This window comes from Lepidochelys kempii, chromosome 4, assembly GCF_965140285.1.
Source record: "Lepidochelys kempii isolate rLepKem1 chromosome 4, rLepKem1.hap1, whole genome shotgun sequence".
Classification (NCBI taxonomy): Eukaryota; Metazoa; Chordata; order Testudines; family Cheloniidae; genus Lepidochelys; species Lepidochelys kempii.
Genome location: NC_136383.1, coordinates 95,410,600 through 95,425,704, shown reverse-complemented (window position 1 = coordinate 95,425,704; position 15,105 = coordinate 95,410,600). Strand labels below are relative to the sequence as shown.

The following is a 15,105-nucleotide window of genomic DNA, read 5'->3' as shown; positions in this document are numbered from 1 at the left end:
AGACATTTTGACCTCCTGTGCAAGATTCTAAATTATTTATGGAAATGCCACTTTTTCCACAGAGGACTACAGGGTACACACATCTATAGCACATGTCTAGTGGTTCAAAAATGATAAAGTTCCAGAGGGCAAAGTCTTGCGCATTGGCTGCCTTGGGATTGGAGAGAGTGCAGTGACAGAAGGGGTGGCCATTAGGTGTATGTGAGATGCCTTTTAAAGCCAATAGGTATAACTGAAGGTGGCACCACGGATGCCCCATTGTCTCCTGGTCCTGTCCCTGCTCAAAATCTGGCTTGGCAACTGAGGAAGCATAGAGTGGTGGTAGGGTTTGTATTATATTTCTGCTCCTGTATAAATTACAATTGAATTTAATAAATCTTAGTAAAGCCTGATGCACTTCTGTTCAACTTTTAAGTCCTTAACTTCCAGAGAACTTGACACCTTGAGTCCAGCTCCAAACCTCTCTGCAGCACGCTGCATACACTGAAATGCATTGTCCCCACTTCTTTTAAGCTCTGATAATTCATTTTATGTTGCTTTAACATCTGGTGAATCTTTTGTGTAGCAGAAAATACCATGCCTCCAGTCTGAGTTTATGTAAAAATAATACTTTAAATGTATTATGTGATTATGTAAGTATATTACAATTAAAAGTCTGCTCTGCCAGTCCTTGTTAGTTACTTCTAATCTAAATGGATAGAAGTTCAGTCTCAAATGTAACCATTTCTGCTTCTGGTGTTTTCCCTGTATTTTCCTTTTCATTGCTTACTAATAACTTCATAGGTTTTATGTTGTCAATCGCTTTGGAATGACTTTTTGCACATGTAGTGCTATGAAAGTTAGGCTAATTTAAAAGAATGAAATAGATATTATATTTGTGAAGTGGACACACTAAGACTAATGCCAAGGGCTTTTTTTAAACCAAGCTAGTTAAAAAGTTTTATGTGAATCATTATAAACGCTGACAACAAGCCTTAATAAAATATCAGAAAAACAAAATAGGAATTGCCATAGCAGATCAGAGCAGTGGTCCAACTTGTTAGCAACAAATCCCACAGTGAACAATTATGAAATAACCTGCCACAAGAGGAATTTCCTCCTAACCCCTCTGAGTTAATGTTGGCTTACATCCTGAAGAATGATCCCTTATAAAATGTATACACATATACTGTATAAAAATTGTAATTTACATGTGGATGTTCTCTTTATCCATATAAAATGTCCAGTCCTGTTTTGAATGCTACTAAGCTTTTGGCTTAAATGGTATATTGAGTCATTGAGTTCCATGGTTAATTATGTCTTGTGAATGTCCCCCTGTTCTTGTATTATAAGAGGATAAATAGGAGTATTTGATTTACCTTCTCTATGCCTTATCATGTAGCCTCTTATTTGACCCCTCTCTAAATTAAACAACCCCAGTCTCTTCAATTTCTCCTCTCATGGAAGTTTTTCCATGTCTCTAACCACTTTTGTCATCTGTCTCGAAAACCCTCTCTATTTCTGCTGCAGTAAGCTGAAAGCTTATATTTAGCCAGAGCCAATGTGGTGAAATGAGATCACATATGGTGGACACTGAGCGAAAAGATGCAGTACCTCTGAGACATGTTACTTTTACTGGATCCAGAGGACGTCTTTCAGGACCTGTCTCTCCTGACTGCACTGACCTTTTCCTTTTTCCAAGGCCGCATGAGTACTTAAGCTCATCAGTTGTGAAAACAAATCTGATGAGATATCGAAGTAGCCGCCTTCCATCTTTCTTTGAAGAATTTACAGCCTCATCCCACTGTTTACTAGTGATGTAGACAGGATAGTTGTTCAGCAACTGCTTGCTTCCCTGGAAAAGTTAAATATTTCTATTATTTATTTTACAAGGCAAATAAGTAAAGACTATGTCAGTTGCAAAGAAAAATGCTTTTAACTAGCTGAGATGCTGACAATGAGATACCTACAGAATGAATAATTGCTCATACTGAGAATGGGGACTTCTAAAATTACATTTGCATTTTCTATAACAAGACCCAGTGAGGTATGAAGGATGCTTTTTGAGAGAGTGCTATTTATATCTTGAACTTTAACAGGTAAGCTAAAAAGTGTGAAGCTCCAATGATTGGGGATACATTTAAATATAACCTTTCCTTCTTAATCTATTAAAATGTGCAAAAATGTCTTTGAAGAGTGTGATCAAACAGGTCTCTTTATGGCAGCCGACAGTTCACTACTTCAGAAGTGACTTTTTACAGTCTATTTTTATAATAAATGTATTACTTTTTGTTGAACACACCTAAAACCTGACATCAGTTGTGTTAATGTGAAAAATATAAGGAAAATAAATAAACCTGAACTGTAAAAAACTAAAAGCTTCATTACTATTAATGAATGCCACATTAACTCAAATGATAGCTTTACACAAATGCTACTATGTCAACTGGAAACAAATCTGACTTTTAGTCTTCATAATTTATTTGCGCTTTAAAATTCCAATTCTAAATAGATGCAGAGGGACTAATTATGGGAATTTCTGTAACCCATACAACATTTATAAGCCAACTTTGGTCAATTGCACCTAAACAAATTTACTTTAGTTCTTGTTGCCTGTAAAATTCTACAGCATAGGACAAATTAATTAACCCAAGTTCTCAGTTTTAATGTACTTGTTCAAAAGTAATTAAGCTATTTAAAAAACAATTTCCTAGAGACTCATTCACTTTTACCGCTACATACATTTATTGCAACTTATAAATCTAGCACAGTTTCACCAAATTAGGCCTGCTTCATAAAAGCATTATTAGAGTAAACACTTTCAATGAGAGTTCATTAAGAAAATGAGTTCAGTGAAATACTGTCTTTTGAATTAGTGGAATCTGGGGTACTCTACTGCAGGTGTCACTTGTGGCCCCTCTCTCCTAATGCAACACTATTTGTTTACAAACAGCTAGTGCACAATGTGAATTTAAGAAAAAATAGTATACAATTCCCTCCCCTCTCCCCAGCATCACCCACATGTTTATAAAGCCTACTGGGAGATGGTTTGGGAGGTATGTGCCTCAGACACCCATTACTTTTCATTTTTTATAAGTTTGGTAAATCTGTGAAAACCCAGCAAAAGCTCAGAGGGGTCCTGGTGTATGGCCGATCCACACAAATCATAGCTCGGGGTGAGTGTGCAAAGGTCGTTGAAAACTAACCTTGGCATTTTATTAATCCTATTGCTACATGTGATGGGGTGGATTAGGCCCAGAGGCCCCCTGCTGGAGGCCTCAGGGCCCTACCACACCCCATTCCAGAAAGGAACTGTAAAGAAGTCCTCCAGTCTGCCTAGAGTGGCTGTGGGGGAAGCAGCCAATCAGAGAGGCTGCAGGGAAGAAGCCAATCAGGGTCCAGCAGGCTAGTATAAAAAGAGCTGCTGGGGCAGATTAAGGTTAGTTGCTGCTTAGAGCTGGAGGAGTGTGAATGGTATTCCTGGCTGGCTGAAGAAGCTATAGAACCTCTGACAAGAGCAATTGCTGGCAGGAGAGCAGGACAGAACTCTTGGGTGGCTGCTGGGACTGAGTACAAGACTTCAGCACTATGGGGTTTGTGTTTGTTTTCACAGACAGACTGTGTGTGACTCAGCTAGAGGGCTGAGTTGCTGAAGACCTACTACAATTGTAGAGAAAAAGAGTGCAGGTACATGTACTCAGCCAGGGGCTGCTACCTCTAGTCAGGGCCCTCTGCACCATGTTGCAGCAGCCTGCATTAACTTATGCCATCTGCAAATTGCTCTGAGGGGCTGATATCCTAGTCAAGGAGCTCTGTGGTGCAAGGGCATCCTGGCCACAACCTCTGTTCCCAAGCCTCACTCCCTCTCCTCTGCTCTGCTGGCAGTAGGGAGGGGGAATGGTCTAAGAGTCACTGTGCTAGCTCTGTGTAACTAGAGGATCACCCTTACTCTGAGATGAGCCTCCCTGGGCCAGATCCACCACTGATTGGCCACAGGAGTATCTGACCCACTGTTTTTATCAGTAACTTGCTTGTAATCTTTCATGTATAAAGCTAGTTATCCTCCATTTCTAGGCTATTGGAATTTCCTTGTTAAACTATTAGGTGTATATAAAAAATTCTGATAAACTAGAAAGAAAATAAACATTCGGTGTTTGTACTAGCAAAATATACAAACTCAAAGTATGACCTCTGAACCAGAGCAGTGCCCGTTAGGACTGTGGTCTTGTCATCTCTCTCAAGCTAAGCAAGATCTGGCCTGGTTAGTAATTGGATCTGGTCCCACTATGTTCATTGTGGATTAAGCACTTGGCTGAATTGGGGCCTCATTAAGCAGCAAGTTGCCCTAAAAAGTTAGTGTGGAGTGGAAAGCATTGTGCCGATAGAAGTGCAGTCTTTTCAATGCAATGTAAAAAGGCCCTGATTGCATGTGGTCCTCTAAGAGTTCATGACATTGTACTTGACTTAATTCCAGCTATCCCTAACTATATCCCCTCCCCCCTGAAAATACAGTCTGTTAGGATATTTTTCTTCATTGCCTGTCTAAAGAGACTGTAGTATTGAGGTGCTCTCTTAAACGGTTGCTATATTTTAATCCAGACATAGCTACGTTAATTCCTGTGTATTTAAAACCCTTTGGGGCAAAAGACTCTTGATAAATGTAAGATGCATTTTGGTGCATCTGACCGTAGTTAAAACAAAATAACTAAAAAACAACATCCTAAAGAAATATAACAAGCATATCCTGGAGGAAAGATTCAGAGTACAAATGAATTCATGCTTATACCTATACATGAGTAATCTTTTATTCATAAGTTTAAACTCTTCATATTTTTTTAATTCAATCAAAAATCCTCTCCCATCATAACACATTATCTCCAATGGATAGTTACAGAACAACCAGTTTTTACAATGGCTTCAAAACTCTGGTTAAGCAAAAAAAGGAGAGAGAAAGGAAAATGAGAGCTTGCAATTCTTACTGTGAATGATCTCTGATAAATACAGCTTTCAATAAAATCAAACCACTTGGAATAAAATAAGGTGAGAAGCAAAGTGACACACAGTCTTGGGGGCAGATCCTCAGATAGTGAAATCTGCTATAGCTCCACTTAAGTCAGTTTGGACCAGCTGAGCATCCACTCCTTGCACTGTATCTTCCATGTATATGGGAGAAATCAAAGTCTGAATGGCAGAAGCTCAGAATAACTAAGTATCTTCCCTGTAAGTTGCATGGGTGGTGGATAGTCGGTGGAGGTATTTGAAAATATTTACAGGAAGAGAGAGCTGTCAACTTCAGATCTGGACGTTCTAAAAAGGCTTACACACCAAAAGCCATCTTCCCCAGACATGTTCTTTCTAGGTCTGGGTTGCAGCATTTTGGGGGAAATATTAGGGAAAATTGCTCTAGAGCTGATACACAAGCCATACTTATTCTTTGGATAAGTGGAGGTTTTAGTCTCCAGGGTTTTCAATACAGTACCTTTCAACACCAAAAACCTTATTTTAACTCCCCCTCCCCCCCCCCAACTTAGTGACAAGCATTTATAATGTCCATCCTTTTGTTTTGAATCTATCAAACACTAGAGACACTCTAGAGAATAAAGTCTGTAATTGGGATTGTGGGATTGTTTGAGATATGAAGGAAGTCTGATAACCACCTTTCAATTTCAACCATCTTAAGTCTGACTTTAATGGAGATATCTCTGCCTGAGGAAAGATCAGAGAAAACCAATCCATTATGTTACAAGTGTAGTGTGTATGGGGGGAAGGGAACATTGCTGGATGGAGCAGGTTTGGATTAAATTAGTAGTGGCACTATTCCATCATTCTTAGGGTTATGTAAATCCAAAAACTTGTTGCATGTTGGAAATGTGTTTAATGCTGGATTTTATATATATTTTTACTAGTAAATGTAATCTTCCAGTACCTACTGACTTATTGACCTATACATTTCTTTTGAATGAAATTTCAAACGGAAGTATATATATCTCATGTTCATCATATACTACCTCTGATGGATGGTCTGTTGGCTGTGGTATCATAAGTTGGTTGTGATGCTGAAGTACAGTCTTCAAATAATCTAAAACAGTCTGGCAGGGCACTGCATGAAACAAATTGCAATTACTGTATATTAGCTGTCTAGCACAAAATAAAACAGCAAGCTTAAGTTAAGCAGTGGTCTCTCTCCGTTGTGAATGCCTATAAGATTTATTTACAATTGGAAATGTCCCTCCTTTTGATTTGTGCAGCCATTTCATTCAACAAATATATAACAGCTGATGTATTTTTGCGTGTGTTGAGGTATCTGAGGATTCTTTTCTATTTTCTGCCCACTACTTTTCAAAGGTTTTCCATTTAAAGAATATAATGCTTACAAATCTGAATTAGGTCAGCAGCAATGACAATGGAAAAAAAACTCTGCACCCTGTAAACAGCCCAAACCACATCAGGGAGAAAACATTTCTTGGACTTAAATCATACATTCAGTATTAACATGTAAACATGCTGGAATATGTCTGAAACTGCAGACTCATTACAGTATGCACATTTAATAATACATAAACATTGGGTTTTTTCTTTCCTAAATTTGTCACAAAACCAGGCATTATGGAAACAGTCTGATCTCTCTTCCCTCCCCCCACCAAACACACTCATCCATTTCAGTTGTGGTATCACCATCCTAATCTCTTCTCCAGAGGTGATGGGTTAATTAGGTCTGATTCAATTATGGGTCTCTCTTAAGCAGATTCTGCCACATCCCTGATTAACTCTGAAGTATTTTTGAGATACAATGCTTTATTCCTGACCTTGAATCATTGTAGGAGAATTAAACTAATAGCATTATGCTTGACTTCTGTAACACTAAATACATACAAAATGGTATGTATTTGATCAGTTTTGTCGGGATTGTTCTTATAACAGTGGTAAAATACTTAAGTCTTTGTAGCTTTGGCTAACAGTCCAAAGCAAGATTTTCAGAAGTTACGAGTGATTTTGTATGGTTCTATTTTTGGTTGTCCAATGTGAGACAAGTGTACTTAGCACTTTCTTAAAATCAGGTCCTTTCAAAGTGTCACAAGCCAGACACCCCAGAACTGAAGCTCTGATGTCCTTGTTCATTCCTGAAAATCTTGGCCCCAGTTTGATGTCTCTGTGGGCTCTGACCTTCTGAAGGAAGACATAATTGTACTTTGTGCTGGTTTTCTTAGAGCTCCCACACACTTACTCGAGCTTCAATTTGTCTTACCTACCCCATATTTTCTTATAAAGTTATGTGATATAGCAGCAATTTTAGAAAGCTAGCTTTCTATTGGCTCAATTTCTGACTTCACTACTCTGTTAGCACACCAGCATAGTACCTCAGAAGGGAGTGTGGTGACTACAGATCAATATTGTTGAAGTAACTGAACAAGAAAAGGTGGATGATTATTTATGAGGAAATTTCTACTGGTCCATTCTTGCTAGTTACCAAGATCTTTGTAAGAAATTAAAGTAACTACATGACACTTAGTTGACATGCAAATAACTTTATGAAATTGTTTCAACTTTGGTAATATGCTGAATGCCCCCACCATAGCTAGGCTCCAAAGGGCTTTTGAGAATATTAATTTAACAAATGTGCTGAAGGACCTTTTCAGTCTGGCTACTGGAGTGTAGCATATTGATGAAGCTGAGAAAAAATTGTTACGAAAACATTGTAGTTGATCTTTAAATGCACTCTAAATAGTCCACTCATCACCTCAGAACTGAACAAGGAAGTCTGATGTTAACTTGAGAGAATTAGGAGGCTCTGGATATCTGGAGGACAAAGTGGTAGAGAAGGTTTATTTTTGTGTATGTGAAGGCTAGTTGCAGGGGAAGGGAAAATGACACGGGGTGACTGTTTTTAAAAAGGTGGTTGGGTTGCTTGGAGGGATGAGGTGGTTTCTGGGGATCTCTCCTTACATTATTTGTGAATTCTCAACACAACCTGCTTGGCAAGGGAAAAGGGAGGTTCAGCAACCTCCCTATCTGACTGGGATGAAGCACTGACTCTATGGCAATTGGAGATGTGTGAGTTAGACACAGTATTTGGGTGTGGGTTTGATGGGCACTGTAAGGGAAGCCCCCTCTATGGGATTTTATTTTTACCTAGGTGAGGCTTCCAGGTTTAATGTGGTGATCTTTTGGGACTGGTTTGTTTGTATTGTTAGAAAGGGTCTGGTGTTTCCTTTTAGGGAAGGAGGGAGGAAGAGAGATGGTGATTTATGGAGCATTTGCACTCTGCCCGTGGAGTTCCTACACCCCTGCTAAGGTGGCTGAGATGGTTGTGCATTGCTGCCAGAGGTTGGGTAAGGAAAAAGGGAGGACTCGTGTTCTCCAATCCCTGTGGGATGGGCCTGAGGAGCTGAGACAGGAGGAATCCTTTCTTTAGACCAGCGTTTCTCAAATGCGGCCACCGTGGCTGCATTTGGCCACTGGGGGCTTTTCTGGCAACCACAGCCTCCTGGACTGTGATTGATGGAGTAAAGTAGGGGCATCTCCCCCTCCCTGTTGCTCCTGGATGCACCGCCTTGGTGTTGGTTGCTGGGACCACCAGCAGGGGTTGGGCCCTGCCCCCCTCTGGAGACACCAGGGGCACAACACTGGAGAAGCAGGCAGTCCATGAGTTCCCCACCTTCCCAGGGTGGTGGGGCTCAGGCTTTGGGCTTCAGCCCTGGGCTGGCAGGGTGGAAGGCTCTGGCCGTGGGGCTTTGGGCTCCATCCCTAGGCCCCGTCCCCTGGCCATGGGGCTTCAGGCTCTGGGGCTTTAGGCTCCAGCCCCCTGCTGCTTCCCTGGCCCCTGCTGCCTCTCCCAACCTCCTATCTGGGGCTTAATTTGTCCCTAGGCTTGCCAGGGTTGAGTATGTCTGCTGTGAAAAGTGATACTTGTATGTTTGTTAATATCACTTTTCACAACAGACTTACACACATCGAAATCATTGTAATTTATTCATTGCTAGCTAGTATGTGCATATTTATTTGTTTTTTCCTAAAGGTAATTAAGTATTTTGGGAAAAAGTGAGAGCAGCCACCAACTCTTGCTGGTGGCTACTGAGGCCACCAAAAAATTTGTTCTGAGAACCCCTGTTCTAGACAATAGCAAAGTGGATTACATTTCTCTATCCTAAAGGCCTTGTTTGGGGTCTTATCTTAGAAGGACAGGCTTCAGTTGATGGGGACTTACTCCTTCAGCTCATACCATTCCATGCAAACTAAATGGCTAATAAAGCCACCATCATCCATGATGTAATCCTGTATAAGGCCTGAAATCCTGGCCGGACAATGTAGCAAGGCCTGGATGGTTTAAAAAAAGTGCTTTCCAAATGGACATTTTGGTTTAGCATGAGTGGAGAGGATAAGGGAGATGCTGTATCTGTGCTACTTCCATCTGACTGCAAGCAGAAAATGTTTCACTCCAAAAATATTTATTTTGTATCTGTTCATTTCATTAGATTCTCAGGACAGGGTTAAATTGGGAACAGCTGTGCAGAGCTGCCCTGCTGAGTTCCTAGACAAGATGAACAAATTATCTAGACTGTTGCTGAAATCACTGAGAATAACTGTCCTGGGCAACTTTAATATCCATGAAGATGACAACTCTCTGGCACTCACATGCTCTGGTGATGGGATCAGTGTAAATATCTAGATAGAGCTCTTCAACATTGACTGGAAATCTCATGTGACTTGTCTGTTGGGCCTATGATTCTGACAGGAGGTGAAATCAAGCAGGAAGAGGTCAATTATTGCTGATTGCCAGTATTTTATAAAGGAGAAGGTAGATGCTACCTGGATCCAGCCGAATAACTGTTCGGAGCCCCTACTCAAATGACCGTCTCTTGCTACTGAAGATCTTGGTAAATATTGCCCAATCTTATTTTGCAAGCTTACTGAGGAGGTGGTGTTGACAAAGCCAGTGTGGCATTTGGAAGTCATGGAAATTCTTGATCCTTATACATTAGGATTCCAGATTGGATGGAGAATGGAGACTGAATTTATTTCTCTGGCTTATTATCTCCTGTTAGCAAAGGGAAAGGATCAGGTGGTCCTGTTGAATCTCTTAGAGCAGTTAGCAGCATTTGATACCATTGAGTGAATTTATGTAGAACCAATGTGGGACCTTAGCAAGGTGGATGGGACCTCATTTGAGTTTCCATTTCTATTTATTGGAGGGAGGGGGTGTGTGTGTGTGTGTGCGCAGTGCTGGATTGCACATCTCTTCTGAGGGATCTCTCCGGAAGTTATGTAGGGTTGTATTTATGCCTCTTATTTAGTGTGTGTATGTATGTAAGGCTATGGGGGCAGCCAATGAACCCGTTTGGACTGTGGTGTCATCAGTAGGCTGATAATATGCAGTTCTAGATCTTTTTAATGAAACTCAGCTGATGCTATGCTGGTGCTTTCCCATTACCTGCCAGAAATATGAAAGCAAGTGGCTGAAGCTCATGTTTATAAACACACACAAATTCTTCATTTTTCATAAAGGTGGAACTGCTTTTGGTCCCAAATTGGATGTTAATATTGTTAAAATGGTTGGGGCATATTATAACTACTAAAACCATCATATATCTTGCTGGTACTGTGGGACAAACAGCCTTTCACTTCCCCGACTTCTCAACTGCCAGATGGTACTCCCAAAGCCAAGGTTCCTTGCTTAGTTATGCTGGTTCAGAAAGCAAAGCCCAAAGGTTAACAAAGCTCTAAAAAGCACAGTAGCGCAGTGGGAACACCAAAATTCAAAGCTTTAGTTTTGCATCCGCAGTTCAATTTTAAGTTGTCTGGGCATTCTTTTAGGACTCTAATGGTATGCCTTTAACCACTCCCTTTGCTGAAAGTGGAGCCATTTTCTCTAAACTCCCCACACCAAGAGTTACTTTACTAAGGCTTGGGGTTTCCAACTGAGAGTGTAAAGAATCACTTAAATCAGTCTAATTAAAAATAATTAGATCTCTGGGAGTTAAAAAAGTCATAACCTAAAGATATGATCTTTTGCAGGTTTAAGAAACAATCCACTATGAATGATGGATTAATAGTAGGGACCCCTACTTACTATACCCAATGGGAGAGAAGCTACCATAGAAGCTACAGTTGGTTGCCATGATTTAACATCTGCAATGAATATGTGGGCTGGGATGAATTCCCATTTAAAGGAGACACTGGGGGGGGGTCTGCTAGCTTCTGCGATGTTGTAATTCTAATTTTCTTGCTCATTAGGAAGATGAAAGATCAACTGTCTTTATTTACCAGCTTGATGTAATGTGCAATGTCAATGATATAGAGGAAGTCCTAAAGGTGGCAAGGCAACCCAGAGAAATAAACTCTCTGGTAAATATCCGACTTCTTCTTGACTATGGGCCAGACCTAGTAGAAGAGCAGAAGGATTTTTGAAGAAACTAAATGTAAATTGAGAGAACTGGGTGATACATATATTTTTAGTATCTTCAGCAAAACTCCCAGGATGACCGAGAAGTAGACAAGCTTTGTGGAAACAGGATATGCAAAAGGTGATGTTGGAACTTCACTGTTTATTGATCAAAGTAATAAGACTTTGCTGCTACTCTAAGGAACTAGCTGTATTAGTTTGTTTTCTTATGTTGCACAAAATGTTTTGGGCACTGCTTATGATGGTTTTGACTATGTTGTTTTCACATTTTTAAAGAGTAGTTGGCTGGCCCATTGACCACAGGATGAGAGTAATTGGGGGGAAAAAAAATCTACTCTAAAAAGATTTTGTGCACACACGCACATATACGTATCATTGATGCCTATTGGTGAAGACTTGTTTCAGCTACAATGAGTATTACAGTGCTGAACATTTAACTGGTGTTCCTCTGCCATTCAGGTTCAAATGATATATGGCATTATTGCCATTTTATGCCTCCCATCATATGGTACTGTCTTTCTTTTTAAATACTGCCGACACAAAATCAACAGTACCTTCATTTAGATCTTATTCCCAAAAGAGATTTCTCTATTCCATCTTTGGATTCGAATGTATTTTGCAAGTGACTGGTGTCCTTGTTTGCTGGACTTAGAGAGAGTCTTAATTTTAAGACATTTTAAGTTTATTTTAGGGTATGTCTGAATTGGGACTTGACTGTCAAAGATATAATGAACAATGTTTATAACCCCCCTATTTAGAAAGTACATGGTAGTACAGATTTTTGGTCCTATAAACTGAGTTGCTTTTCACCCTGATATATTTGGACAAATACTCTGAATAACATGGATTGTATTATTTTTGTCCAAAAACACATTTCACTAACAACTTGAATTCACAGAATAATGCAGATCTTGGAGCTGAGATTCAAAGGGGTCTGGGGTAGACGGGAAAGGGCCCATGAAGCAGAGAGAAGCTGAAAGATGGCTGGAGCTGCATGTGTCAGCTTGTGAAGAAAAGTGATGGGGTGCAGTGAGGTGGAGAAAAGGTGATGAGAGGACCCAGAGGTTACAGCAGTAGAGGGGGAAAAAGCTGTATATCTGCCAGGAATTTGTGATTTTCATGTTTGTTTTCAAAACTGCTGACAATTTGGTATTTTTGCAATTTGATGGATGAATGAATAAGAAAACAGCACCCTTTACTGAGAACAGCATGTAGAAAGTTTAATACAGAGTAGGGAAATCAACATCAACAGGAAAGGGGCAGAAGATCAGACTAATTGACCTACAGTGGCAGTCAAAAGCCCTATGCTAGCAGAGAGACCCAGGAGGACTGGTGGCAAAGCGTCCCCTAACTTGAAATGTCCATGTCCTACTGTTGCTTTCTAGGTGGTTCCTGTATCTGAAAACCCCTTCTTGCTCTTGTTGTCAGTCTTGTCCTCTTCTTTTTTTTCCCTACTGACTGGTTGTCCCCTCCCCTTAGCCTTTACATCTCCGTTTAGACTGTAAGATCTTCAGGGCAGGAGCACTCTCTATAAACCTCCTTACACATTTATATTGCTAATGAATAATAAGGAACCTTGAGCTGATAAAGATGACTAGGTAGAGAGGGGAAGTAGCTACTATAAGTTTAACTAGAAGATTAGGAATTATACCTCAAATTTACTTTTTGTGGGGGCAATTCTCCAAAGGGACTTTATTCTAGCAAGGTTGATCCATCACTTTTTTTTTTTTTTTTAACAAATTTTGCTCTGATTTCCATGGCTTGCAACAAAAACTCTCCCACAGCAACTTTCCATAGAATTTACCATGCAAACAAAGGTTAATAAGGCCCACAGCAGCAGAAGTTACTGTAGCATGTATAGTAATAGGAGTATATGGTGTAAGAACTTGTGTATTTGGAACAGATTGTTTTGGTAAACTAAAACAACCATGAAGTTGCAAAGCAAAGCTGAGAGCAGCTATACCCCACAAAGTCAAAGGATATTCTGACACAAATCCTTGCAAAACACTCATTAATTTAAATCAAGGTTTGCTTAGTAAAATGACTTCACACTTTGAAGCTGGAAAGCTGATCAGGAGTGGAGAGATCAGATTAAAATGTTCAAAGCGTCAACAGAAACTGAGACAGTGGTTCAAAGTGAACATCAAGGCTTTAAAAAAAAAACAGCAATGAAAAAACTTATTTTTCATATCTTCTGTGGCTGCCCAATCTACCCTGCTCACCCTCTGGCTTTTGCGCACAACTTCTCTTGTTAGTCCCCAACCTTTTTAAATTTCTTCATCCACTCCCCCATGAAGAAATAACTGGAGTATTTTCTGTGGCTGGGCAAAAGAAGATGGTTATCACTGTGGTGCCTCCCGAAAACTCTCAGCCCATAAATTGCCTTGTATCACTTTCACACATGCGCATGCTGAGTGGTTTGCCCCAGGTCACACAGCAAGCCAAAGCCAGGAAGAGAACCCTGATCTCTTGACTCCCAGACCTCTTCTTTAACCACTTAGTAATGCCACCTCCCTTTTGGTCACAGTTAGAATGGAAGCAGTGTGTGGATTATTATTAAAGCTGTGAGGCATTCACAATTTGTGAAACTCTTAAGTAAGAACTGAATCGCTGGGGCACTTAATGTATGCCTCAGATCCAGGTTGTACATGGATCTATTCTAGTCTGACCTCCTGCATAACATAGGCCACAGGAGTTCCCTGAATTAATTCCTGACTCAAATCCAGTAGCTGTGATTGGACTAGAGCACATCTTTTAGATAAAACATCCAATTTTGCTTTAAAACTTGCCAATGATCCATCACAACTCTTGGTACATTGTTCTTGTGGTTAATTACTCTCTGTTAATGTCTTATTTTTCAGTCCTGAATTTGCCTAACTTCAACTTCCACCCTTTGGATTGTGTTATGCCTTTGCTAGATTAAGTACCTACATGGGAACAAATATTTCATAATAGGCTTTTCAGAGCTTCACAAATAAGTTGTCCATTTTACCATTGTAATAGTCTCAGTTTTAGCCATATACATGAGTAAATCTTACCTACAGGTAGTACCTTGCCCCATTCTGTATGCCCTCAACTACTTGGTGAACAAATAGCATGTTTCATAACATGCTTTCAGGCAGTCTACCTATGACTGACTCTCTTGGGCACACCACAAGGTGAAAGGATGCCACTAGACTGGGGACCTCTGAAACAACAATGTAGGACCTTAGTGGGTGGAGGAGAGGAGTTGGTGGCAGAAAGTCTTAATTTTTTCCCATCTGTATATAAATGTTCCAGGTATAGTTTTTCCTCTGTAAAAATTCTACCAAAGTAACCACTTCATTGCTTTTGTAGATCTCCAGAAAACCCGCCCCCACCCCTGTTTTTTGTCAGCAGTGCAAATGTTGTTTTGCATAGCTCTTGTTAACAATGTGCTGCCGCATCCATTTTCACAATGCAAACTCTCCTTGATGCTACATGGGGGGGGGAGGGGTGGAGGTTGCATACCAAAAAGTAGAAAATACTCACTATCTGAAAGAAAGGGAGAGAATTGTTCTGAGACCGCTATAGAAGAGGAGAAGGAGCAGACTGTTGCATTTATCTTTTATTTATAATGTTGCCACCAGGAGTGTCATAGTCCATTTTGAGGACAGACCATTCAAGCCTACTTCAAAAAAATGTATTGTATTGGTCTGTCTTTGGAGGTTAACAGAACCAGTTCGGCTCCATAAAGCATTGAAGGA

The 15,105-nt window shown here is 40.2% G+C and overlaps 1 protein-coding gene across 1 annotated transcript in view; it reads right to left on the bottom strand.

Annotated features, from left to right (window-relative positions):
* The window catches only part of BEND4 (BEN domain containing 4), a 32,444-nt gene that overhangs the window by 3,479 nt on the left and 13,860 nt on the right, over positions 1-15,105 (bottom strand). Inside the window, exons 3-4 of the mRNA XM_073342155.2 lie at positions 5,988-6,079; positions 1,594-1,834 (exon numbers count right to left, since the gene is read on the bottom strand). Of these exons, the coding sequence (XP_073198256.1) occupies positions 1,594-1,834; positions 5,988-6,079 (333 nt within the window). The remainder of the gene's footprint in view (positions 1-1,593; positions 1,835-5,987; positions 6,080-15,105) is intronic.